The following is a 27,726-nucleotide window of genomic DNA, read 5'->3' on the forward strand; positions in this document are numbered from 1 at the left end:
GGGTGGAAGGTAGAGGTAAGTCCGACTCCAAACTAGGTCACATTGTTGAAAGTGTTGGACTTTGGAGGGGTCAGATTTACTATTCCTATTTCACTCTAAGCAACAGTAGAAAAGTGTTGACAAAAATATATGATAATTTAACATAGTTTTAAAAAACCACTGTCCACAAATATTAGAAAAAATAAATAAAAAATACATTAAAATTAAAAGCAATTTATCAATGTTTATAAGCTACATACGATTCTTAAAATGTACTTAAAAATATTTTAGAAAATAAAAAAATATTTTAGAAATTAAGTTATTAAAAAATAACGAATGTAAACATGTAAATAAAGATATAAACAAAATATTCTTATCTGCAAAATTCTGCCCCACGGTATTCAGTATTTTTCAACAATATTTGTAAAGAAATGGCTCCCTGTTGCAGTTACCCCCCACTTTTTGCCTGATACTGATGCTGACTTGACTGAGAAGAGTGCTGGGACCCTGCTAACCAGGCCCCAGCACCAGTGTTCCTTCACCTAAAATGTACCATTGTATCCACAATTGGCACACCCTGGCATTCAGATAAGTCCCTTGTAACTGGTACTTCTAGTACCAAGGGCCCTGATGCCAAGGAAGGTCTCTAAGGGCTGCAGCATGTCTTATGCCACCCTAGAGACCCCTCACTCAGCACAGACACACTGCTTACAAGCCTGTGTGTGCTAGTGAGAACAAAATGAGTAAGTCGACATGGCACTCCCCTCAGGGTGCCATGCCAGCCTCTCACTGCCTATGCAGTATAGGTAAGACACCCCTCTAGCAGGCCTTACAGCCCTAAGGCAGGGTGCACTATACCATAGGTGAGGGTACCAGTGCATGAGCATGGTACCCCTACAGTGTCTAAACAAAACCTTAGACATTGTAAGTGCAGGGTAGCCATAAGAGTATATGGTCTGGGAGCCTGTCAAACACGAACTCCACAGCACCATAATGGCTACACTGAAAACTGGGAAGTTTGGTATCAAACTTCTCAGCACAATAAATGCACACTGATGCCAGTGTACATTTTATTGCAAAATACACCACAGAGGGCACCTTAGAGGTGCCCCCTGAAACTTAACCGACTGTCTGTGTAGGCTGACTAGTTCCAGCAGCCTGCCACACCAGAGACATGTTGCTGGCCCCATGGGGAGAGTGCCTTTGTCACTCTGAGGCCAGTAACAAAGCCTGCACTGGGTGGAGATGCTAACACCTCCCCCAGGCAGGAGCTGTGACACCTGGCGGTGAGCCTCAAAGGCTCACCCCTTTGTCGCAGCCCAGCAGGGCACTCCAGCTTAGTGGAGTTGCCCGCCCCCTCCGGCCACGGCCCCCACTTTTGGCGGCAAGGCTGGAGGGAACAAAGAAAGCAACAAGGAGGAGTCACTGGCCAGTCAGGACAGCCCCTAAGGTGTCCTGAGCTGAAGTGACTCTAACTTTTAGAAATCCTCCATCTTGCAGATGGAGGATTCCCCCAATAGGGTTAGGATTGTGACCCCCTCCCCTTGGGAGGAGGCACAAAGAGGGTGTACCCACCCTCAGGGCTAGTAGCCATTGGCTACTAACCCCCCAGACCTAAACACGCCCTTAAATTTAGTATTTAAGGGCTACCCTGAACCCTAGAAAATCAGATTCCTGCAACTACAAGAAGAAGGACTGCCCAGCTGAAAACCCCTGCAGCGGAAGACCAGAAGACGACAACTGCCTTGGCTCCAGAAACTCACCGGCCTGTCTCCTGCCTTCCAAAGATCCTGCTCCAGCGACGCCTTCCAAAGGGACCAGCGACCTCGACATCCTCTGAGGACTGCCCCTGCTTCGAAAAGACAAGAAACTCCCGAGGACAGCGGACCTGCTCCAAGAAAGGCTGCAACTTTGTTTCCAGCAGCCTTGAAAGAACCCTGCAAGCTCCCCGCAAGAAGCGTGAGACTTGCAACACTGCACCCGGCGACCCCGACTCGGCTGGTGGAGATCCAACACCTCAGGAGGGACCCCAGGGCTACTCTGATACTGTGAGTACCAAAACCTGTCCCCCCTGAACCCCCACAGCGCCGCCTGCAGAGGGAATCCCGAGGCTTCCCCTGACCGCGACTCTTTGAATCCAAAGTCCCGACGCCTGGGAGAGACCCTGCACCCGCAGCCCCCAGGACCTGAAGGACCGGACTTTCACTGGAGAAGCGACCCCCAGGAGTCCCTCTCCCTTGCCCAAGTGGAGGTTTCCCCGAGGAATCCCCCCCTTGCCTGCCTGCAGCGCTGAAGAGATCCCGAGATCTCTCATAGACTAACATTGCGAACCCGACGCTTGTTTCTACACTGCACCCGGCCGCCCCCGTGCTGCTGAGGGTGAGATTTCTGTGTGGGCTTGTGTCCCCCCCGGTGCCCTACAAACCCCTCTGGTCTGCCCTCCGAAGACGCGGGTACTTACCTGCAAGCAGACCGGAACCGGGGCACCCCCTTCTCTCCATTCTAGCCTATGTGTTTTGGGCACCACTTTGAACTCTGCACCTGACCGGCCCTGAGCTGCTGGTGTGGTGACTTTGGGGTTGCTCTGAACCCCCAACGGTGGGCTACCTTGGACCAAGAACTGAACCCTGTAAGTGTCCTACTTACCTGGTAAAACTAACAAAAACTTACCTCCCCCAGGAACTGTGAAAATTGCACTAAGTGTCCACTTTTAAAACAGCTATTTGTCAATAACTTGAAAAGTATACATGCAATTTTTATGATTTGAAGTTCCTAAAGTACTTACCTGCAATACCTTTCGAACAAGATATTACATGTTAAATTTGAACCTGTGGTTCTTAAAATAAACTAAGAAAAGATATTTTTCTATACAAAAACCTATTGGCTGGATTTGTCTCTGAGTGTGTGTACCTCATTTATTGTCTATGTGTATGTACAACAAATGCTTAACACTACTCCTTGGATAAGCCTACTGCTCGACCACACTACCACAAAATAGAGCATTAGTATTATCTCTTTTTACCACTATTTTACCTCTAAGGGGAACCCTTGGACTCTGTGCATGCTATTCCTTACTTTGAAATAGCACATACAGAGCCAACTTCCTACATTGGTGGATCAGCGGTGGGGTACAAGACTTTGCATTTGCTGGACTACTCAGCCAATACCTGATCACACGACAAATTCCAAAATTGTCATTAGAAATTCATTTTTGCAATTTGAAATTTTTCTAAATTCTTAAAAGTCCTGCTAGGGCCTTGTGTGTTAAGTCCCTGTTTAGCATTGTCTTTTAGAGTTTAAAAGTTTGTTAAAGGTTTGAAATTAGATTCTAGAAACAGTTTTAGATTCTTTAAAAAGTCTTCCAACTTTTAGCAAAATAATGTCTGATACAGAGATGAATGTGGTGGAACTCGACACCACACCTTACCTCCATCTTAAGATGAGGGAGCTAAGGTCTCTCTGTAATATAAAGAAAATAACCATTGGCTCCAGACCTACCAAAATTCAGCTCCAGGAGCTGTTGGCAGAGTTTGAAAAAGCCAACCCCTCTGAGGATGACTTCACAGAGGAAGAAATTAGTGACTTGGAGGGCAATTCCCCCCTTCCAGTCCTAAATAGGGAGACCAGGGCCTCTCAAGCCCTGTCTCCAAAAATGATAGTCAGAAATGTTGCTTCCCTCACAGGAGGGTCCAGCATTTCTGAAATCACTGAGGATGCTCTCAGTGAGGATGACCCCCTGTTAGCCAGGATGGTCAAAAGATTGGCTTTGGAAAAGCAGCTCCTAGCCATAGAAAGGGAAAGAAAAGAGATGGGCCTAGGTCCCATCAATGGTGGCAGCAACTTAAATAGGGTCAGAGATTCTCCTGACATCCTAAAAATCCCCAAAGGGATTGTAACAAAATATGAAGATGGTGATGACATCACCAAATGGTTCACAGCTTTTGAGAGGGCTTGTGTAACCAGAAAAGTGAACAGATCTCACTGGGGTGCTCTCCTTTGGGAAATGTTCACTGGAAAGTGTAGGGATAGACTCCTCACACTCTCTGGAAAAGATGCAGAATCCTATGACCTCATGAAGGGTACCCTGATTGAGGGCTTTGGATTCTCCACTGAGGAGTATAGAATTAGATTCAGGGGGGCTCAAAAATCCTCGAGCCAGACCTGGGTTGATTTTGTAGACTACTCAGTAAAAACACTAGATGGTTGGTTAACTGGAAATTAAGTGTGTGACTATGTTGGGCTTTATAATTTGTTTATGAAAGAACACATTTTAAGTAACTGCTTCAATGAAAAGTTGCATCAGTATCTGGTAGACCTAGGTCCAATTTCTCCCCAAGAATTGGGAAAGAAGGCAGACCACTGGGTCAAGACTAGGGTAACCAAAACTTCCACTGGGGGTGACCAAAAGAAAGGGGTTACAAAAACTCCCCAGGAGAAAGCGGGTAACACTAGAAACAAAGAGAAAGAGTCCTCTGTAGGCCCCCAAAAACCAGAACCGGTGGGTGGGCCCCAGGACACAACCCAAAACAAAGGTGGGTACCAGGGTAAGAACTGGGATGCCACTAAGGCATGGTGCCACAACTGTAAACAGTCTGGGCACCACACCAAGGACACTTCTTGTCCCAAAAACAAACCCCAGAACAAAATTCCAGGGGTAACCAGTGTAGCCATGGGAGATGACTCCTCAGATGAGGAGGTCTTCCTAGCCTTCAACTGGAAACAGGGCCCAACAGGTGAGTTGGAGATTCCAGAGGGAAGTAGACACTTCCACCACCTACTGGTGAATGGGATCCCAACCACTGCCCTGAGAGACACTTGTGCCAGTCACACTATTGTGCATGACAGGCTGGTGCTCTCAAACCAGTACATCCCAGGTGAGACTGCCAGGGTAAGAGTTAGCCTAGACAGGGTCACTAAGAGGCCTGTGGCTTTAGTGCCCATAGAAGTGGGTGGCACTCTTAGCTGGAGAAGGGTAGTAGTCAGTACAGACCTCCCCCTTGATTGTCTCCTTGGAAATGACTACCCAGAGGTTAGTCAGAGCTCAAGAGAGGAACTGGTCCAGTGCCAGTCCTCTCCCAAGGATTCTGGAAGTCCTGCCTCTGCAGTAAATGCAAGCAGGCCCCAGAAGAAGAAGAAAAGAAAACAGAGTAGGAAGGGTGGACAACCTTTAGCCAAGGTTACAGCAAGCCAAGGAGATTCTGCTCCAGTAGGGGAGAACTCCAAAAATGACCCTGATAAAGTCCAACCTGACCCACAAGAAGTCCTGGCTAGTCAGGCAACTGTTAAACCTGAGTGGGTGGCTCCTCAGCTAACAGAAGAAAGAGTGGAAGAAGGGTGTTTACTACAAGATGTGGTAACCCCCCACTCCAATACAGCAGACAGGCAACCTGAACCCAAAGAAGCCTGTAACTTAGCCCCTTCCCTTTTAGGTGAAGAGCTAAAGGTGTGGTTCTGGGCACTGACAGCTGTCAGTGGCCTCTGCTGGGTGTTAGCCTTTATGGCTGCACTATCCTTAGCATGGTGGTCTGACCCCATGCCAAATAGCAAGTTAGGCCCCCTGACCCTATTGGTCATGGTGGGGTTACTCCAGCTCTGGGTAACCTCTCTGGGTAAGCTAGGGGTAACCCTGGCCAAGATAAGGTTAGCAGAGGTGGATACCTCTAAGACCAAGATAGAAAGAATGGGTGGAGACATTGAAGAGGCAGACAAGAGGCAATTCAGACTAGGTCCTATCACTGTGGAAGTAGGTCAGTTCCCCAAAGGGAATGACCTGAACAGAAGGATGTAAGGCAGAGTAGGCCCTGCAACTAACCAGCCTATTTCTCCTACTCTTCCTCGCCTGACAGACTAGGAAGACTCTCCCAGCTTGGGCTGAGTCTCCTGGCCTGTGGGCTGGGGGGGGCTTGTGTAAAGAAATGGCTCCCTGTTGCAGTTACCCCCCACTTTTTGCCTGATACTGATGCTGACTTGACTGAGAAGAGTGCTGGGACCCTGCTAACCAGGCCCCAGCACCAGTGTTCCTTCACCTAAAATGTACCATTGTATCCACAATTGGCACACCCTGGCATTCAGATAAGTCCCTTGTAACTGGTACTTCTAGTACCAAGGGCCCTGATGCCAAGGAAGGTCTCTAAGGGCTGCAGCATGTCTTATGCCACCCTAGAGACCCCTCACTCAGCACAGACACACTGCTTACAAGCCTGTGTGTGCTAGTGAGAACAAAATGAGTAAGTCGACATGGCACTCCCCTCAGGGTGCCATGCCAGCCTCTCACTGCCTATGCAGTATAGGTAAGACACCCCTCTAGCAGGCCTTACAGCCCTAAGGCAGGGTGCACTATACCATAGGTGAGGGTACCAGTGCATGAGCATGGTACCCCTACAGTGTCTAAACAAAACCTTAGACATTGTAAGTGCAGGGTAGCCATAAGAGTATATGGTCTGGGAGCCTGTCAAACACGAACTCCACAGCACCATAATGGCTACACTGAAAACTGGGAAGTTTGGTATCAAACTTCTCAGCACAATAAATGCACACTGATGCCAGTGTACATTTTATTGCAAAATACACCACAGAGGGCACCTTAGAGGTGCCCCCTGAAACTTAACCGACTGTCTGTGTAGGCTGACTAGTTCCAGCAGCCTGCCACACCAGAGACATGTTGCTGGCCCCATGGGGAGAGTGCCTTTGTCACTCTGAGGCCAGTAACAAAGCCTGCACTGGGTGGAGATGCTAACACCTCCCCCAGGCAGGAGCTGTGACACCTGGCGGTGAGCCTCAAAGGCTCACCCCTTTGTCGCAGCCCAGCAGGGCACTCCAGCTTAGTGGAGTTGCCCGCCCCCTCCGGCCACGGCCCCCACTTTTGGCGGCAAGGCTGGAGGGAACAAAGAAAGCAACAAGGAGGAGTCACTGGCCAGTCAGGACAGCCCCTAAGGTGTCCTGAGCTGAAGTGACTCTAACTTTTAGAAATCCTCCATCTTGCAGATGGAGGATTCCCCCAATAGGGTTAGGATTGTGACCCCCTCCCCTTGGGAGGAGGCACAAAGAGGGTGTACCCACCCTCAGGGCTAGTAGCCATTGGCTACTAACCCCCCAGACCTAAACACGCCCTTAAATTTAGTATTTAAGGGCTACCCTGAACCCTAGAAAATCAGATTCCTGCAACTACAAGAAGAAGGACTGCCCAGCTGAAAACCCCTGCAGCGGAAGACCAGAAGACGACAACTGCCTTGGCTCCAGAAACTCACCGGCCTGTCTCCTGCCTTCCAAAGATCCTGCTCCAGCGACGCCTTCCAAAGGGACCAGCGACCTCGACATCCTCTGAGGACTGCCCCTGCTTCGAAAAGACAAGAAACTCCCGAGGACAGCGGACCTGCTCCAAGAAAGGCTGCAACTTTGTTTCCAGCAGCCTTGAAAGAACCCTGCAAGCTCCCCGCAAGAAGCGTGAGACTTGCAACACTGCACCCGGCGACCCCGACTCGGCTGGTGGAGATCCAACACCTCAGGAGGGACCCCAGGGCTACTCTGATACTGTGAGTACCAAAACCTGTCCCCCCTGAACCCCCACAGCGCCGCCTGCAGAGGGAATCCCGAGGCTTCCCCTGACCGCGACTCTTTGAATCCAAAGTCCCGACGCCTGGGAGAGACCCTGCACCCGCAGCCCCCAGGACCTGAAGGACCGGACTTTCACTGGAGAAGCGACCCCCAGGAGTCCCTCTCCCTTGCCCAAGTGGAGGTTTCCCCGAGGAATCCCCCCCTTGCCTGCCTGCAGCGCTGAAGAGATCCCGAGATCTCTCATAGACTAACATTGCGAACCCGACGCTTGTTTCTACACTGCACCCGGCCGCCCCCGTGCTGCTGAGGGTGAGATTTCTGTGTGGGCTTGTGTCCCCCCCGGTGCCCTACAAACCCCTCTGGTCTGCCCTCCGAAGACGCGGGTACTTACCTGCAAGCAGACCGGAACCGGGGCACCCCCTTCTCTCCATTCTAGCCTATGTGTTTTGGGCACCACTTTGAACTCTGCACCTGACCGGCCCTGAGCTGCTGGTGTGGTGACTTTGGGGTTGCTCTGAACCCCCAACGGTGGGCTACCTTGGACCAAGAACTGAACCCTGTAAGTGTCCTACTTACCTGGTAAAACTAACAAAAACTTACCTCCCCCAGGAACTGTGAAAATTGCACTAAGTGTCCACTTTTAAAACAGCTATTTGTCAATAACTTGAAAAGTATACATGCAATTTTTATGATTTGAAGTTCCTAAAGTACTTACCTGCAATACCTTTCGAACAAGATATTACATGTTAAATTTGAACCTGTGGTTCTTAAAATAAACTAAGAAAAGATATTTTTCTATACAAAAACCTATTGGCTGGATTTGTCTCTGAGTGTGTGTACCTCATTTATTGTCTATGTGTATGTACAACAAATGCTTAACACTACTCCTTGGATAAGCCTACTGCTCGACCACACTACCACAAAATAGAGCATTAGTATTATCTCTTTTTACCACTATTTTACCTCTAAGGGGAACCCTTGGACTCTGTGCATGCTATTCCTTACTTTGAAATAGCACATACAGAGCCAACTTCCTACATTGGTGGATCAGCGGTGGGGTACAAGACTTTGCATTTGCTGGACTACTCAGCCAATACCTGATCACACGACAAATTCCAAAATTGTCATTAGAAATTCATTTTTGCAATTTGAAATTTTTCTAAATTCTTAAAAGTCCTGCTAGGGCCTTGTGTGTTAAGTCCCTGTTTAGCATTGTCTTTTAGAGTTTAAAAGTTTGTTAAAGGTTTGAAATTAGATTCTAGAAACAGTTTTAGATTCTTTAAAAAGTCTTCCAACTTTTAGCAAAATAATGTCTGATACAGAGATGAATGTGGTGGAACTCGACACCACACCTTACCTCCATCTTAAGATGAGGGAGCTAAGGTCTCTCTGTAATATAAAGAAAATAACCATTGGCTCCAGACCTACCAAAATTCAGCTCCAGGAGCTGTTGGCAGAGTTTGAAAAAGCCAACCCCTCTGAGGATGACTTCACAGAGGAAGAAATTAGTGACTTGGAGGGCAATTCCCCCCTTCCAGTCCTAAATAGGGAGACCAGGGCCTCTCAAGCCCTGTCTCCAAAAATGATAGTCAGAAATGTTGCTTCCCTCACAGGAGGGTCCAGCATTTCTGAAATCACTGAGGATGCTCTCAGTGAGGATGACCCCCTGTTAGCCAGGATGGTCAAAAGATTGGCTTTGGAAAAGCAGCTCCTAGCCATAGAAAGGGAAAGAAAAGAGATGGGCCTAGGTCCCATCAATGGTGGCAGCAACTTAAATAGGGTCAGAGATTCTCCTGACATCCTAAAAATCCCCAAAGGGATTGTAACAAAATATGAAGATGGTGATGACATCACCAAATGGTTCACAGCTTTTGAGAGGGCTTGTGTAACCAGAAAAGTGAACAGATCTCACTGGGGTGCTCTCCTTTGGGAAATGTTCACTGGAAAGTGTAGGGATAGACTCCTCACACTCTCTGGAAAAGATGCAGAATCCTATGACCTCATGAAGGGTACCCTGATTGAGGGCTTTGGATTCTCCACTGAGGAGTATAGAATTAGATTCAGGGGGGCTCAAAAATCCTCGAGCCAGACCTGGGTTGATTTTGTAGACTACTCAGTAAAAACACTAGATGGTTGGTTAACTGGAAATTAAGTGTGTGACTATGTTGGGCTTTATAATTTGTTTATGAAAGAACACATTTTAAGTAACTGCTTCAATGAAAAGTTGCATCAGTATCTGGTAGACCTAGGTCCAATTTCTCCACAAGAATTGGGAAAGAAGGCAGACCACTGGGTCAAGACTAGGGTAACCAAAACTTCCACTGGGGGTGACCAAAAGAAAGGGGTTACAAAAACTCCCCAGGAGAAAGCGGGTAACACTAGAAACAAAGAGAAAGAGTCCTCTGTAGGCCCCCAAAAACCAGAACCGGTGGGTGGGCCCCAGGACACAACCCAAAACAAAGGTGGGTACCAGGGTAAGAACTGGGATGCCACTAAGGCATGGTGCCACAACTGTAAACAGTCTGGGCACCACACCAAGGACACTTCTTGTCCCAAAAACAAACCCCAGAACAAAATTCCAGGGGTAACCAGTGTAGCCATGGGAGATGACTCCTCAGATGAGGAGGTCTTCCTAGCCTTCAACTGGAAACAGGGCCCAACAGGTGAGTTGGAGATTCCAGAGGGAAGTAGACACTTCCACCACCTACTGGTGAATGGGATCCCAACCACTGCCCTGAGAGACACTTGTGCCAGTCACACTATTGTGCATGACAGGCTGGTGCTCTCAAACCAGTACATCCCAGGTGAGACTGCCAGGGTAAGAGTTAGCCTAGACAGGGTCACTAAGAGGCCTGTGGCTTTAGTGCCCATAGAAGTGGGTGGCACTCTTAGCTGGAGAAGGGTAGTAGTCAGTACAGACCTCCCCCTTGATTGTCTCCTTGGAAATGACTACCCAGAGGTTAGTCAGAGCTCAAGAGAGGAACTGGTCCAGTGCCAGTCCTCTCCCAAGGATTCTGGAAGTCCTGCCTCTGCAGTAAATGCAAGCAGGCCCCAGAAGAAGAAGAAAAGAAAACAGAGTAGGAAGGGTGGACAACCTTTAGCCAAGGTTACAGCAAGCCAAGGAGATTCTGCTCCAGTAGGGGAGAACTCCAAAAATGACCCTGATAAAGTCCAACCTGACCCACAAGAAGTCCTGGCTAGTCAGGCAACTGTTAAACCTGAGTGGGTGGCTCCTCAGCTAACAGAAGAAAGAGTGGAAGAAGGGTGTTTACTACAAGATGTGGTAACCCCCCACTCCAATACAGCAGACAGGCAACCTGAACCCAAAGAAGCCTGTAACTTAGCCCCTTCCCTTTTAGGTGAAGAGCTAAAGGTGTGGTTCTGGGCACTGACAGCTGTCAGTGGCCTCTGCTGGGTGTTAGCCTTTATGGCTGCACTATCCTTAGCATGGTGGTCTGACCCCATGCCAAATAGCAAGTTAGGCCCCCTGACCCTATTGGTCATGGTGGGGTTACTCCAGCTCTGGGTAACCTCTCTGGGTAAGCTAGGGGTAACCCTGGCCAAGATAAGGTTAGCAGAGGTGGATACCTCTAAGACCAAGATAGAAAGAATGGGTGGAGACATTGAAGAGGCAGACAAGAGGCAATTCAGACTAGGTCCTATCACTGTGGAAGTAGGTCAGTTCCCCAAAGGGAATGACCTGAACAGAAGGATGTAAGGCAGAGTAGGCCCTGCAACTAACCAGCCTATTTCTCCTACTCTTCCTCGCCTGACAGACTAGGAAGACTCTCCCAGCTTGGGCTGAGTCTCCTGGCCTGTGGGCTGGGGGGGGCTTGTGTAAAGAAATGGCTCCCTGTTGCAGTTACCCCCCACTTTTTGCCTGATACTGATGCTGACTTGACTGAGAAGAGTGCTGGGACCCTGCTAACCAGGCCCCAGCACCAGTGTTCCTTCACCTAAAATGTACCATTGTATCCACAATTGGCACACCCTGGCATTCAGATAAGTCCCTTGTAACTGGTACTTCTAGTACCAAGGGCCCTGATGCCAAGGAAGGTCTCTAAGGGCTGCAGCATGTCTTATGCCACCCTAGAGACCCCTCACTCAGCACAGACACACTGCTTACAAGCCTGTGTGTGCTAGTGAGAACAAAATGAGTAAGTCGACATGGCACTCCCCTCAGGGTGCCATGCCAGCCTCTCACTGCCTATGCAGTATAGGTAAGACACCCCTCTAGCAGGCCTTACAGCCCTAAGGCAGGGTGCACTATACCATAGGTGAGGGTACCAGTGCATGAGCATGGTACCCCTACAGTGTCTAAACAAAACCTTAGACATTGTAAGTGCAGGGTAGCCATAAGAGTATATGGTCTGGGAGCCTGTCAAACACGAACTCCACAGCACCATAATGGCTACACTGAAAACTGGGAAGTTTGGTATCAAACTTCTCAGCACAATAAATGCACACTGATGCCAGTGTACATTTTATTGCAAAATACACCACAGAGGGCACCTTAGAGGTGCCCCCTGAAACTTAACCGACTGTCTGTGTAGGCTGACTAGTTCCAGCAGCCTGCCACACCAGAGACATGTTGCTGGCCCCATGGGGAGAGTGCCTTTGTCACTCTGAGGCCAGTAACAAAGCCTGCACTGGGTGGAGATGCTAACACCTCCCCCAGGCAGGAGCTGTGACACCTGGCGGTGAGCCTCAAAGGCTCACCCCTTTGTCGCAGCCCAGCAGGGCACTCCAGCTTAGTGGAGTTGCCCGCCCCCTCCGGCCATGGCCCCCACTTTTGGCGGCAAGGCTGGAGGGAACAAAGAAAGCAACAAGGAGGAGTCACTGGCCAGTCAGGACAGCCCCTAAGGTGTCCTGAGCTGAAGTGACTCTAACTTTTAGAAATCCTCCATCTTGCAGATGGAGGATTCCCCCAATAGGGTTAGGATTGTGACCCCCTCCCCTTGGGAGGAGGCACAAAGAGGGTGTACCCACCCTCAGGGCTAGTAGCCATTGGCTACTAACCCCCCAGACCTAAACACGCCCTTAAATTTAGTATTTAAGGGCTACCCTGAACCCTAGAAAATCAGATTCCTGCAACTACAAGAAGAAGGACTGCCCAGCTGAAAACCCCTGCAGCGGAAGACCAGAAGACGACAACTGCCTTGGCTCCAGAAACTCACCGGCCTGTCTCCTGCCTTCCAAAGATCCTGCTCCAGCGACGCCTTCCAAAGGGACCAGCGACCTCGACATCCTCTGAGGACTGCCCCTGCTTCGAAAAGACAAGAAACTCCCGAGGACAGCGGACCTGCTCCAAGAAAGGCTGCAACTTTGTTTCCAGCAGCCTTGAAAGAACCCTGCAAGCTCCCCGCAAGAAGCGTGAGACTTGCAACACTGCACCCGGCGACCCCGACTCGGCTGGTGGAGATCCAACACCTCAGGAGGGACCCCAGGGCTACTCTGATACTGTGAGTACCAAAACCTGTCCCCCCTGAACCCCCACAGCGCCGCCTGCAGAGGGAATCCCGAGGCTTCCCCTGACCGCGACTCTTTGAATCCAAAGTCCCGACGCCTGGGAGAGACCCTGCACCCGCAGCCCCCAGGACCTGAAGGACCGGACTTTCACTGGAGAAGCGACCCCCAGGAGTCCCTCTCCCTTGCCCAAGTGGAGGTTTCCCCGAGGAATCCCCCCCTTGCCTGCCTGCAGCGCTGAAGAGATCCCGAGATCTCTCATAGACTAACATTGCGAACCCGACGCTTGTTTCTACACTGCACCCGGCCGCCCCGTGCTGCTGAGGGTGAGATTTCTGTGTGGGCTTGTGTCCCCCCCGGTGCCCTACAAACCCCTCTGGTCTGCCCTCCGAAGACGCGGGTACTTACCTGCAAGCAGACCGGAACCGGGGCACCCCCTTCTCTCCATTCTAGCCTATGTGTTTTGGGCACCACTTTGAACTCTGCACCTGACCGGCCCTGAGCTGCTGGTGTGGTGACTTTGGGGTTGCTCTGAACCCCCAACGGTGGGCTACCTTGGACCAAGAACTGAACCCTGTAAGTGTCCTACTTACCTGGTAAAACTAACAAAAACTTACCTCCCCCAGGAACTGTGAAAATTGCACTAAGTGTCCACTTTTAAAACAGCTATTTGTCAATAACTTGAAAAGTATACATGCAATTTTTATGATTTGAAGTTCCTAAAGTACTTACCTGCAATACCTTTCGAACAAGATATTACATGTTAAATTTGAACCTGTGGTTCTTAAAATAAACTAAGAAAAGATATTTTTCTATACAAAAACCTATTGGCTGGATTTGTCTCTGAGTGTGTGTACCTCATTTATTGTCTATGTGTATGTACAACAAATGCTTAACACTACTCCTTGGATAAGCCTACTGCTCGACCACACTACCACAAAATAGAGCATTAGTATTATCTCTTTTTACCACTATTTTACCTCTAAGGGGAACCCTTGGACTCTGTGCATGCTATTCCTTACTTTGAAATAGCACATACAGAGCCAACTTCCTACAATATTTGTGTCTGCAATTTTTTTAAACATCTTTTTTTTACATTCTTTCACACGTGTTAACAGTGTGACCCATACTTACCTATACATGCTTGGAGGGTTTTTCAGTCAGCCCTCTTCGGCCATTGGACTATTTGAGTATTGGTCACATTCTTCTTTTTCCTATTACAAGAAACAGCATGGCACAATAGGTTGGATCATTTCTGCAATCAACTCTGTTACCCTATGATTATCTGTATTTTGCCTGATCACATGTGCCCATCTTCTGATAAATGAGTGCACTTAAGTGGCATGACTGTTGGACCAGTCCTATAGTTTACCATTTTCTCTTTTCATAGCTCCACTTTAATGTGTTTCCTTTCCCATTTTTAGCACATCTTTCAGCTCCCCAGACAGTGGCACTTGGATACTTATCATTTATTCCATCTGTACTGCACTGCATCCTGGACTGCCATCTTGGAATGATATTTTTCTTTGTGTCTCATTATTTTGCCGTTACAATATGTCTGCCATTTACATCTGTGCCAAGTTGTGTGCGAACAGTACCTGGGGCCAATTTTACATACTGGAAGAAGTGTTCAATGCGCTACCCATCTGCACGTTGATGAATGCCACAGATGCCTGGCTTGATAGATATTTTTGCAATAGGGAATTCCCAAAGGGGTTTTCTGTGAGCCATGTTAAGCGCAGAACAGGAAGAGCAGTGGAAGGACTTCAGAAATCAGCACGCCATGAATGATGTCAAACTTAGGCTCCTTCGTTTGTTCAGAGAACACCAGGAATTTCATGAAAGCGGAGTGATTAAACTTTATAAGCAGGCTTTTCAAGTTGGTGTTGTACCATAGGACTGAGTTCTGTAATCCTAGATGTAGTATAGACTTTCCTGTCAGTTCCTATTTAAGGCATATGTAAAGGAGGCTATTAAGGGAGGAAGATCCATTGCAGTGCAATATTTCCTTGATTTATCATCGCAATCTTCACCTCTTGCTTTTGTTTTTTGTCCCTGATTTTCACTTCTTGCATAATTCTTCTGGGATGTACTCCTCACTTTGCCTGGATCTTTTCTCCTATCTGTGTGGAGGAGTTTGGTTCCTTGCTAGTTCTTCAGTGCTGTCTTTATCAGTCGTTTTTCCACTCTGTTTTGTCCCCAACTAATTGGGACCCTTTTAAGGAGGCACTTAACACTTTTTCTATTTGTTATTCTGCCCAGGGTGGCATGTTTGTTACTGGGATGAGTCGCTCTTTTCTCAGGCTCTGAAGAAGGGTACTTGTGACACCCTCTCTGCATCCAGTCCTGGCACTATCTTCTTTTGGAAATATTGATTTGGTATTCTTGGATCGGATCAACAGTTATACATTATGCACAATACCTTCCAAGGTCGCTGCCAGTATGATGTTTACGCAGTAGCCATATTGGAATGGTATTTGTATAGTGGGCTAATGTTTACCTGCTTCAAGTTGGCTAACTCATTGCTTCTAATTGTGGCAGCCATGGTGGAACTTTATAAGTACAATCCAGTATGTAGAGTGCCATTGTAAGGCAGCGGCTCACTATCTATAATTTTATTTTTTGTTATATACAAATACCTACCACATTTATGCTGCAACATGTCTTCTTTTTATATTCTTATAATTTATCTTCCATACAATGAGTTTGTGTGTTTATGTTTTATTGTTGGTCAGTAAGCGGTTGAATAGAAGAATGAATCAGGGTGGATGGATGGATGAGTAAAAGGAATAAAAAGATGGTGACGGAGCTCATTTCTAAACTTTCCATTGACTAAAGAAGCACTTCATTTATAAGCTGAGCCTATTAGCATTGCTAACTCTTGTTTCTTTTTGAGAAGATAGATTCAATCAAATTGTCTTTTGTTTTTTGGTCAAAGTAATAAGCTTGATGCTGTTTGGTGCATTTCATCTACATTTGTTTGGGACCAGTGCTGCAGTGATGAACATTTTTACAATTATAACAGCATATATCTGATATAAACTATGAAATATAAACTCTGAATAGCTTATAATTCACTGTCTTCAATAAGTTTGTGACAAAACAGTGTAGACAAAAATATGAAAATAGGAGTGTCTAGACCTTGATAAATTATGTTTTACATGAGTATTATTTGGTTCTTTTCTTAACATCCTTCTCTTTGCAACTAACTATTCAGATTGAAGAGATGGAGCCAATCCAAGAGCTGGAGCCCCAGGACACCACTGACTATACAGACTGGTCCAGCTTTAACTGTGAGTGTCATTGAGCCCTTTCAAATGTTGAGGAATGCTGACTGTCTTCCTCACTTATATCTGTTAGGAAAAGTATTATAACTATGAAGTATCTGTGCTGCCTCCCATGACATCAGACCCGGGATTGATTAAAGTCTCGCTCAACCAGGTCCCTGATCCGCAGTCAGGTTGATATTAAATTCATATGGTTAAACTGTAACGTTTTAAAGTTGCTATGTTCCCCATCCCTTACTCCATATCCTCATCCAACACCTAAATGACATTAGAATTCAGGGACTTCCCTCAATTGGATCTGCTCCTTTCTGACTGGAAGGACCTAGTCAGTCAGCATGGCACTGTACATCTCTGACACCCACAACCTCATCTGTGGAGTTCCCCAAGCATCCTTCCAGTGCCCGAACCTCTTTATCGCGTACATGACCCCTCTAGCCAGCATCATCTGCTCTCACAACATCAATATCCTCCCCTATGCCGATGACAGGCAACTCATTCTGTCCCTCACAGACAAATCGTCCAGTACCCTGATCAAGTTCAGTGCCTGAAAATTGCCCACTGGATGAAGACCAGCTGTCTACAACTGAACACCGACAAGACCAAAATGGTGATCTTCAGGAAGAGCTCATCACCGTAAGACTTCACTAGGTGGCCAACAGAGCTAGGACAGACACTCTTTCCCACCACCCACACAAAGAACCTTGGGATTGACATCAAATTCAACATCAATGTCTCATGCTTCCGTACCCTGATGATCCTGAGGATGATTTTCAAAGGGCTCACAATCAGCACCTGGAAAACTGTTGAGTGTGCCTTGGTCACAGGCAAGCTGGACTAAGGGAGCACCCTCTATGCTGAGATCAACAACAACATTCTCCTAAAGGAGCTCCACTGGTTCCTCATTTACAACCGAGTACAATAAATTCAAGGCACTACATAACACTGGCCCAGCATGCCTCAACATTCTCATCTGCTTTCACACACCTTCAGATACCCCTGCTTGTCCAGACTCTGTACTTGAAAACCAGATCTAGTGTTCAAGCCTTCTGCTGTATTGCTCCTAAAGAGTGGACCTGCACTTAAAAGCCTGCTCCTCACTTCTTGCAGTGTGCAAGAAGCTGAAGACCTAGCTTTTTTAGTTGTCCCACTAGGCTCTAGGTGTGGCTAGACTCACACCTGTTCAGTGCCAGGATACCCTCCGGGGTAATAGTGCACTCTACAAATCTGCTTAACATAACATACTACTTGCGTTTCCTTTAACTGGTACAAGAGAACATTAAGTAACTCAGTAAATAACAAGTAATATAATGGCTAAAAAGATGCATGTAAATTTAAAGATATGGATTTTTGGATAGCTGTAACTACCTCTGAAAATGACTAAACAGCATCTAATGGATGGGGTTGACAAGGTTGGGGACAAAGTAGTGAAAATAGGCATGCTGGCAAAATGGCAAAACTCGAAAAACGATTTAGAGTGAGAACGACCAAAATTGACTTTAAATCAAAGAATAGCACTAATCCCATTTTCCAGATTATGAACTATATTTCCTTGCAAGGCAATAATTAAAGGACCTGTTCTAGTGGACTATGTAGCACACCTCTTTTTTTTGGAGTCCACTGTAAATATTTAAGGCTGCAGTTTTAACTTGGCCAGCAAATATGGCATATGGTGTAAAGGGTTGCCCATAGAGCCGTTAACAGCATCCCTTTCTACCATATTTATGACAACAAAAAATGCTGCTGGAGGTTCCTCCAAGATTTACAAGAAGAGATCTGTGGTATTACTATGATGTCTTCTGCTATTACCACTGGCCCTCTGACAGGTACTGGAGGCGTGTTCCTGTTAGTTTGAAACAGGGAAACAATTGTCCAGTAACCCAACTAAGAGGCATATTTTTCCACTCTGCATACTTAGCGGTAAGTACATTATCAGGACCTTCCTGTTGTATGAGGAAGGACATTCAATTTGTATAATTGTTAGCAAGATGGTGGATTGTCTTCAAACATGGATGTTGCTTGTGATGAAGCAGACAGACCCGCAAGATTATAGATTGACAAGCTGTATAAGTTGTGCCTCTTGGCACTGTTTGTGCCTTGTCACGAAGTGATCACAGCCAGTTCCAGCACAATGAGATTATGTACCATGTAGTTCCTTATGTGGTCTCACTCTCTGATTGCCATGGAAAGTACCAAGGTGGAGGAAAACTCTGAAAAGTTTGTCTGTTGCTTGGACCCTTAGGGTACTTTCCATATTCTGCTTACAGCTATGGCATAGATTGGCACTAGTAACCTCCAAAATGGGTCAGGCACTCTATGCACCTCTCTATAACTGAGACTTAAATAAAAGAACATCCTGGTAGCACCATCATTTGAGGCCACGCTTTTCACAGTTCCTGAGCAGGTCAGACCAACTTGGTTTCACTTACGTCTTGTATACCTTACATATTGTGCCTTTAAACTGCTATACCTACTTCTGGCTGAGGATTCAGGAAATTCTGTAGACAGTGGATCAGCATCTCTTGATCTCTACAATTCAAGCCAAAGAATGGTTCTGAGGTGACATACAGATCCTCTGAATTGTTGTCTCACAAAGCTTACTTCAGATGAAGCAGCAGGTTTCACTATAGCATTGTTGCTTGATGGAGTTGTGGGAGGACCTTCACAGCACTGAACTGGTCTTTTGAACCCAGAGTATGTTTGACACCATGTTCAAGGGAAACATACCTAAGGAAGACATTCAACTTGTAGAGATTCTAGGGCAACCTTGTTATCAAACAAAGCTGTTGCTGCCACCAGTGCAGTGGAGCTATTTAGATTGCGCCAGTTCATAAAGATAACATGAGTGGCACATTCTGAGTCAAAATGTATTTGACTTAAAGTGATTGCACTGACATTTGAACGGATCCTTATAACAATAGCACTATTTGATTTATGCACATTACAATAATTGCGAATTTATAAAAGCAGTTCACACCTTAATAAGTTCATGTAATCAGACTCTCAGCCATGGAACAGAAAAAAACAACGGCTTTGAGATAATAGATTGTATCCACTGAAAATAAAGACATTCATGATAAAGGAAACTAATCCAACTCTTAACAAAGGTTTTAAGTGCTTAAATGTCATTCATTGATCAATAAAATACATGTATTTGAAAAAGAAGTGCAGTTATTTAAGCCTTCATTTAACTTAAAAAATGTATTGCTGCACTAATTTATGTGAACACAGTTTTGATCAGAATTGTTTTTTAAAGAGCTTTAACAATATGGAAATCAGAAAGCAAAGTAAAGCGTTGCTGAGAGTTAATAAAAAGCAGGTTCAACATTTCTCAACAAAGTCATATGATCTGCAGATTTAGATTATGCATAAAAAATATATATTTGAAACATATGGAAACAGTGAACATGATGTAGCTGGCCACTCCAATTATCCTACAGGAATTGATTTCTGTGCCTACAGTATCCGGATGCCTATTTGGATCAAAATACTCGGTGCAACCTCAGTTTTTTCTTCAAAGTATTGACCCTTCTGTTAACTTGAATGCATATTATTCAGCTGCAAAGAATATTATTTAAAGTTAAGATTAAGAGGCAGTTGGAGATTTATGTAATGAGGCTTTTACATGGGTCAGTCAGAGGTTACTAGCAAGTATCCTGAGTTGCATGTCAGTTTATAAACATCAAAAATGTCATCATTATGAACGTAGGTATAAATAGGCGAGTTTCAATTTACTGTTCTTAGCCTCACATCCATTCACCTTGACGATATATATATATATATATATATATATATATATATATATATATGTATGTATATATATGTATGTATATGTATGTATGTGTACATATATATATATATATGTATGTATGTATGTATGCCCAGATAACATGCTGTTTGAGTCATTAGGGACTATAGATAGATACACATGCTGTGCATACTCCTGCCATCTAGTGTTGGCCTCTGATGTATGCAAGTTATTTTTCTTCAAAGAACTGGTCTTGAGTCACAAGGTATTGTGACTCCGCCTCTTGCTTGCAATGCACATGGTCATCGGCTTCATCATTAGATAGTTATTTTTAGGAGGTGTGCTTTCGTGTTCCAGATCAACACCATTGTAGTGATCTTTTCGGTTCTCACGCTTTCTCTCACCATCTGTATTGTATTCAATTGCGTTTCCGGTTTTCTTTCATATGGGGTTGATGCTTCCAGTTACCGCCCAGGACTGTTTACCAGTTGACTCTGGCTGCCGGTGGGGCCTTGCTCATCTGAGCCTCTCTTTGCTTACATTAAGTGCGCTCTCACCATGACTTGTCTGTGATGGAACAGACTCCCTTTCGATACTGCCCTTGGTGTTGTGCGAAGTACCCCTATGTTGACCTCCACTAGGTGTGTAATTTTGAGTTCTTACTCAATCACAACGAGTCCTCTTGCAACACATGTCGGTCAATTCAATCGAAGAAGACCCTTCGAGACCGATGACCCCATTGACTTGAGTTGTCGTGCTGGATCGGCGAAGATATTGCAGACCTCTTCAGCACCCTGGACCTCGAGGGGGAACATCATCCTGAGTCTTAGGCCTCTGACCAACAGGTTTTCTTGCCCGAAGACTGTTGCGGCTTCAATTTATTACAAGACCTCCTGCCGGCTTAACAGGTCATGAGTAGAGCGCCCCATTCCCCTCAACACCACTCCAAGTTTCCACCCCACAAGGGGCATTCAGCAGCTGTGCGCCCATCAAGGCATTCTTCTGGAACACGGCTGCCTTTAGGCTATGGTCGGCAGCAACCACCAGCTGCGGACTCCACGCCCAGCTTTGGCTCAGCGCATTAGAAAGGTCTAAAGCAGACATCCTTTGTGCTGCCTGGTCCCAGCTCAGTGCAGATCAGATGTCGTTTTTGAAACAGTCAGCCTCGAAACCCAGGCTGATGCCGAAACATTCTGCTCCAACCTTAACACCAGCCCACAAACCAGTCCTCTCGCAGTTGCAGGAACAGCTCAATGCCCGCCAGAAACAAACTGCCATTCAAAACTAGACGGGCCGGATACTAACACATCCTCAGACACCAAGTCCTCGGCCTCCTAAGAGGCAGCTCAGCTTTGAAGAAGCTCCGGAACCCCCTCCTCAACCAAAGTAGCAGAAGAAGCAGGATAAAGCCACCAGTCCTTTTCTTGACCCCGGACTGCCTCCAACCTCTTCCACTCCACCCATCACCTTGCCACCACCTTCTTTGCCAGATCCACTGTCTTACGCTCTGCAGGGCTCAGTACATTGAGACATAGGTGAACACAGTGGGGGCGACACTTAAGACATGTCCCCTCTGGAATACCCTTGGGACTCCTATGATGTGGATACGCCTGCAGATACTGATCCTGGCCTCTCCCATGCCTAAACTTCCCTGCCAGATGACACCTCTTGCCGTGACAATTTAGGTAGGGCTTCTACTTACCACAAAATGCAGATGCATGAAGAGCCCAAGATTTCCTCTTTGAGACTCTTTCTTTGCCTCTTGCATTATGTGCCCATGCTGAAGGGGATGCTCAACCTCTCTCCTGACGTCTGTAGGGAACCTGCCAAGACCTTGGTTGTCACTCCCGGGCCGACATATAATACAACGCATCCCGTTTAAACTCCATCTATGTTATGGACCAACTCTCACCAGATTCACTAGTAGTTCCTACCTCTCATAAGGGACCAAATGCTCAGGGCATCAACAGTGCTCCTCAGCCAGACAAAGAGATTAAAAGGATAAACGCAGTTTTTAAACATGTCGCTGCCCAGTCTGCCAACCACTCAACAATGAGTTGTCAATTCCATTGGTCTGCTCTCTAAATATGACCGGGCCCACTGGGACAAAATGGAGGAACTCCTACAATACCTCCCACAGGGACACTGAAAAAGAGGACATGAATTAGTCACTGAAGGCAAACTGATTTCCAACACAATCATCAGGTGTGCCCTGGATAGTGCTCACACCGCTGCTCAGTAGATCTGAGACTTTTAGCTGCTGATTCCTTACCGTAGAATTTTCCCAGGTGTCAGACTGGATCTGGAAGATTTTTCATGAGCAGTACCCCTGTGCACCGTTAGGTGGCATCGATTGGCTCCGTGCAGGTGCCGTTGGCGTAATTCCTGCCAGAAGTGATGTCTGCGTCACCTACATAGGTGCCACTGGGCACACTGACGTCAGTTCTTTTCTTTCCATGCCAGCAAGCACTGATCGGAGAAGAGCTACCTCTATGTTGTTTTTTTAGAGGGTTTTTTCAACGTTTTGTCAACTTCTTTTTTTAGGTTTTTCCTCCTCGTGTGTCCAGGATGACTTGGAGGAAGGTAGGTTTTAAACCATGTGGTGCCTGTCACCACGACGTGTCGATTACAGACCCACAACTTGTGTGTCTGTGGTGTCTGGACCACAAATCCACGTAGTGGTGGAACTAAAGGGCCATGGCATTGAAGGCTTTTAGGGAGCAGTTCCTGAAGCTGCTAGTGGCCCACCATGTGAATCTCAGTTGAGAGGAAGGTCCTAAGATTGCCCTGGGAGTCCCAAGTCCTGTTTGTGCCGTTCAAAGTTGTCTGGACATCCAGGTAAGCGGCACAAGAAACACAAGAAGTCAAAGCATGCTTTGACTTCTCCTCGTCTGTCGGCCGACAGAACATCAGCGTTCAAGGCCTGATTCTTCGGAGCCAATGCTTGGGCCTGACTCTGTGCCTCCCCACAGTTCTGGGAGCCGGAGCGACCCCCGCTCAACTCAAGGAGGTTTATGAGGCCATGCACCTCATTTTGAGTGGCCAACCCTTCCAGAGCACCTTTGGGCCCTGTGGGGTCAAGGTAGGGGCCCCATCTGTTTCCAGGCTGGTGGCTCCAGCCCCAAGTCAGTGGGCCCAAGTGGAATCCATCATGGATCCAGACCAGTGCCAGTTGTGCCAATGCGACCTTCCCTGACGCCAGTCATGACGCAGATGCTCCTGGAGCCGTCAGTACCCACTGCCGGCACCAGCACCATTTGGATCCCTGAGTCCGACACGGAACCTAAGCTGTGTAGACAGACGCAGAGTCCAGTGCTGACAGGACCTGTGTGTCCTCAGTTGGTGCTTCAGCCTTATTCTGAAGGGCTAGGCCTCAGGAAAGAATGGGAGGGGTCAGTGGAACCTTTAGAATACCAGTCAGAAGGTCAGGATTTGGACTGGTGTGAGGAACTCTGTTGCCAGCAGACTGGACACATATCCAGCTACCGGCATGCTTTCTCCACCTGCTGAGGCTAAGGAGGAGGGACCTACATATGCCTTGGTGGTGAAAAGGGCGTCTGAAGTCCTAGACTTCAAGTTGCCCTCTGTGACAGTCAAGACTAACATCTTGATGGAAGAGCTACAGCCAGGAGCTTTCTTTTCTAATCCCCTACTCCCTTTCAATGAGGCACTGACAGATGTCTTTCTGGGAACCTGGTCTAAGCCCAGCACAGGGCTCTGATGAATAGGACGATTGCCCGCCACCATGGCCCCGCACTTGGGGCCAAACTTCCTCACCCAACACCCCACCTTGGAGAGCTTTGTGGTCCAAGCTTCTACCTCCCACAGTGCGTTCCTTACACACCCCAGACAGGGAATCCAAGAGGATGGATAGCTTCTGAAAAAAAATGTTTTCTTCCACCAGTCTTGCATTGTGGCCAGTAAACACCCACATGCATATTGAACCTATTCCCACACACTGTGGGACATGGTTGCGCAAGTGCTGCCACAGGTTCCAGAGGAGACCCGAGCCATTCTCTCCAAAGCGGTAAAGGACGGGAGGGACACAGCAAAGTTCATTATTTGCTGGGGTTTAGACACAACCGACTCACTGGACAGAGCGGTGTCCATGACGGTGGTGCTCAGACTCCACGCCTGGCTGAGAATGTTTGGCTTTTCAGGGGCTGTCCAGGCTTCCGTCATGGACATGCCCTTTGATGGCAACCGTCCTCTTGGAGACAAGGCAGACTTAGCGCTGGTGCGTTTTAAGGATTTGCAACTACAGCCAAGTCCTTGCTTGCTGTCTCCTACCGTGGCTATGGCAGAGGGAGCGATTTATGCTATGGTGGTCAGTAGGGTGGGCAATTTGGGAAGAAGTTGTTTTCTTCATCCAGTCTCGCGCTGCGGTCTGTGAATACCGCATGGCTTTTGGGCCGCTATACCCTCTGTCTGTGGGATACAGTTGCGCAAGTCCTGCCGCAGATACTGGAGGGGGCCCGTGCTATTGTCTCCCAAGCTATCAACGATGGGAGAGATGCGGCGAAGTTCACTATCCGATGTGGGCTGGATAAGCCGACTCTCTGGGCAGATCGGTTGCTACGACAGTGGCCTTGAGACGCCACATCTGGTTGCATACTTCTGGTTTTTCAGGGGATGTCCAGCAGTCTCTCATGGACATGCCCTTTGATGGCTCCCGTCTCTTTGGAGACAAAGCGGACTTGGCCTTAGAGAGATTCAAGGATTCCGGGCTACAGCTCGGACCCTTGGTCTTATGGCTGCCCCTCGCCCCCAGCAGTCTGCTTTTCGCCTCTTTCGTGGCCAAGGAAGGGACTCCCTGTGGCATCCTCTGCCCAGCCACCGTGATACCCATGCTGATCAGCCTCTGCGAGTCCGGGGACATGGAATCGCCCATAGACGTGTGACAGGGAACCCGAGGTCTGCCAAGTCCACCTACAGGCTCCAAAACCTCCTAGCCCGTCCCCTCACTCCCATCCAGTTGGCGGTAGGATTCACCATCAAATTCCCCACTGGGAATCCATCACTACGGACAGGTGGGTTTTGCAGATCGTTTGAAATGGCTACTCCCTCCCTTTCTTATTTGCCCCATTGGCCATGCCTCCATCACTCAGCCAACTCCTGGAGGATCATTTGGCACTTCTCCGCCAGGAAGTCTCTTCTTGGCCAAGGGAGCTATAGAAAAGGTCTCTGTGCCAGAAGTAGGTCGTGGTTGTTAATCCTGCTACTTTCTGATGCTGAAAAATGACAAGGGCTTACGTCCGATCCTAGTGTAGTGTGGTCAGTTTTACGTATCCTTTGCGCATTAGCTTCAGGCTTTAGGCCTTTGTGCATTTTGACCTGGATGTATTTTATTCCTTTGCTTGCAGCTTAGAGCCTCTGTGCACTTTGCTCTAAATGCTTTTATTCGGCTTCGTACTGTTATTTTTCAAATAGCCAGTTCTTCGGTCTTGTTTTATTTTTTATATCACACTGTTTAGCCTACTTCAGCACTGGAGTTCTCCATAACACATTCCTGTTCACTCTGTGCTTCAGTCAAGGATACAGTCTGGTACATTGCCGATAGACGTGGTAGGAGTTTAGTCTTTGGCATTCTTGCGTAGGGACATTTTGTGATCACGCTGACATGTTAGTTATAAAAACACTTCCTTGTCCCAATACACGCAAGAAGGAGATTCCGACCGGGGAACCACAACTAGACGCTGACTGCCTCGTTGCAGATGCTGAACCAGATCACAGGCCTTTGCTCAGGTATGAGGGCTGATGTCTCCCCAGGGATTCAGAAAGGCAAGTTAGAAGCTTAACATGCTATGCTCGAAATAGAACTAGCTGAGAGAGAGTAGAAATTGTTAAACACCATGATAGCGTTATTCTTATGTTTCACTCTCCTCGTGACTATTTCAATCCTTCTGTGTTGTATGGTTCTGGTTATTGCGGCTCACGCCTTAATATCTAAAATGCAGTTGTTTTATTAAAACATTATATAAAACTTATACTGCCTTTGTCATTTGTATATGAGATCATATTGTAAATGAGAGAGTTGGTTTGGATCTGAATGACCACGACTTCCCTGAGAAGTTCCAAAGATTTCATGCGCTCGGCTGCCCAATCATCTCTTCCCTTTTGGAGAAATGAGGCACTGCTAGTTAGCCAGAGCAAAACCGGGTTTAGGGTGACAGAGGTAATTCCAAGTGGGTCCGACTCAGTCCCCCACACCGTGAACGATCCTGCTGCCTAGAAATCCAGTAGTCTCATTTAGGATAATGAGAGCCCACGCAACACTAGTCCTTCAGGACCTACATCCTCAAGAAGGCGAAATTCAAAATGCTCACCCTGGCTCAGGTTTTGTCTGCCTTAGACCCAGGAGACTGGATGGTAGCTTTGGACTTGCAGGACGCTTATTTCCATATCCCCATCCTGCCTGCCCACAGACATTACCTACAATTCGTGGTAGGTCACGAGCACTATCAGTTTACCATGCTCCCCTTTGGCCTTACCAGCATCCCTCGGGTGTTCACGAAGGTGATGGCGGTGGTTGCAGCTCATCTGCTCAGGTTAGGGGTCTCAGTTTTCCCCTACGTCTACGACTGGCTGTTGAAGGCGGACTCGCCCCAGAAAGTCGTCTCCCACCTTCAGACTATGGCAAGCCTCCTGCACACGCTGGGGTTAACTATAAACTATAACTATAAACGTGCCAAAGTCACACCTGACTCCCTCTCAGACACCACTTTCATCGGAGCTGTTCTGGACACAGTGCAGTTCCGGGCTTATCCTCCCGAAAAGCGAGTCCAAGATATTCAGGCTATGGTTCCAATCTTTCGGCCTCTGTCTTGGGTTTCGGTGACACTTACTCTGAGGCTGCTGGGCACTTATGGCCTCGTGCATCCTCCTAGTGACAACTGCCAGATGGCATATGCGGGTTCTGCAGTGGGAATTGAAGTTCCAAGGGGCACAGCATCATGGGAATCTCTCTGACGTGATCCAGATCTCAGAGGGGACTGCGAAAGATCTGCAGTGGTGGCTTTCGAATCGGCATTGGGTCCACGGCAGATCCCTCTCCCTTCCCCAGCCAGATCTATCTAAAGTGACAGATGCGTTACTTCTGGGCTGAGGAGGCCACATGGGAGAGGCGGAGATCAGAGGCTCCGACGGAGTCTGGGCTCCATATCAATCTTCTGGAGCTCCGATGAGCAGGCTTGTGTTGAAAGCATTTCTTCCCCCTCTCAAAGGGAAGGTAGTACTTGTGTTCACGGTCAATACTACCGCCACGTGGTACTGCAACAAACAGGGCAGAATAGGGTCTTGGACCCTTTGTCAGGAGGTACTACGTCTCTGGACATGGCTGGAACATCAGGGCATTACCCTGGTGATTCAACATCTGGCGGGTTCTCTCAACGCCAGAGCGGACAAACTCAGCCATCGATGCACAGCCGATCACGAATGGCGTATCCCTCCGGAGGTGGCGCATGGTCTCTTTCAGCAGTGGGGAGAGCCTTGGTTAGATCTAATCGCCTCTGCAGAGAACGCGCAATGTCAGCTGTTTTGTTCATTGGAGTTTCCAAGGTGGCACTCGCTCAGAGGCGCTTTTCGTCTAGAGTGGAACTCCGGCCTCCTTTACGCCTATACCACTTCTGCCCAGAGTTCTCAAGAAGATCAGGAACGACTGTGCCCAGGTCATCTTTGTGGCTCTGGACTGGGAAC

General features: G+C 47.5%; 1 protein-coding gene across 2 annotated transcripts in view; it reads left to right on the forward strand.

Moving 5' to 3' along the window:
• The window catches only part of ZFPL1 (zinc finger protein like 1), a 153,763-nt gene that overhangs the window by 94,753 nt on the left and 31,284 nt on the right, over positions 1–27,726 (forward strand). For both annotated transcript variants that reach the window (XM_069207976.1, XM_069207977.1), the window contains one exon: positions 16,217–16,292. In XM_069207976.1, coding sequence (XP_069064077.1) covers positions 16,217–16,292 — 76 coding nt within the window. The remainder of the gene's footprint in view (positions 1–16,216; positions 16,293–27,726) is intronic.

The sequence above is a fragment of the Pleurodeles waltl genome, chromosome 9 (genome assembly GCF_031143425.1).
Source record: "Pleurodeles waltl isolate 20211129_DDA chromosome 9, aPleWal1.hap1.20221129, whole genome shotgun sequence".
Taxonomy (NCBI): Eukaryota; Metazoa; Chordata; class Amphibia; order Caudata; family Salamandridae; genus Pleurodeles; species Pleurodeles waltl.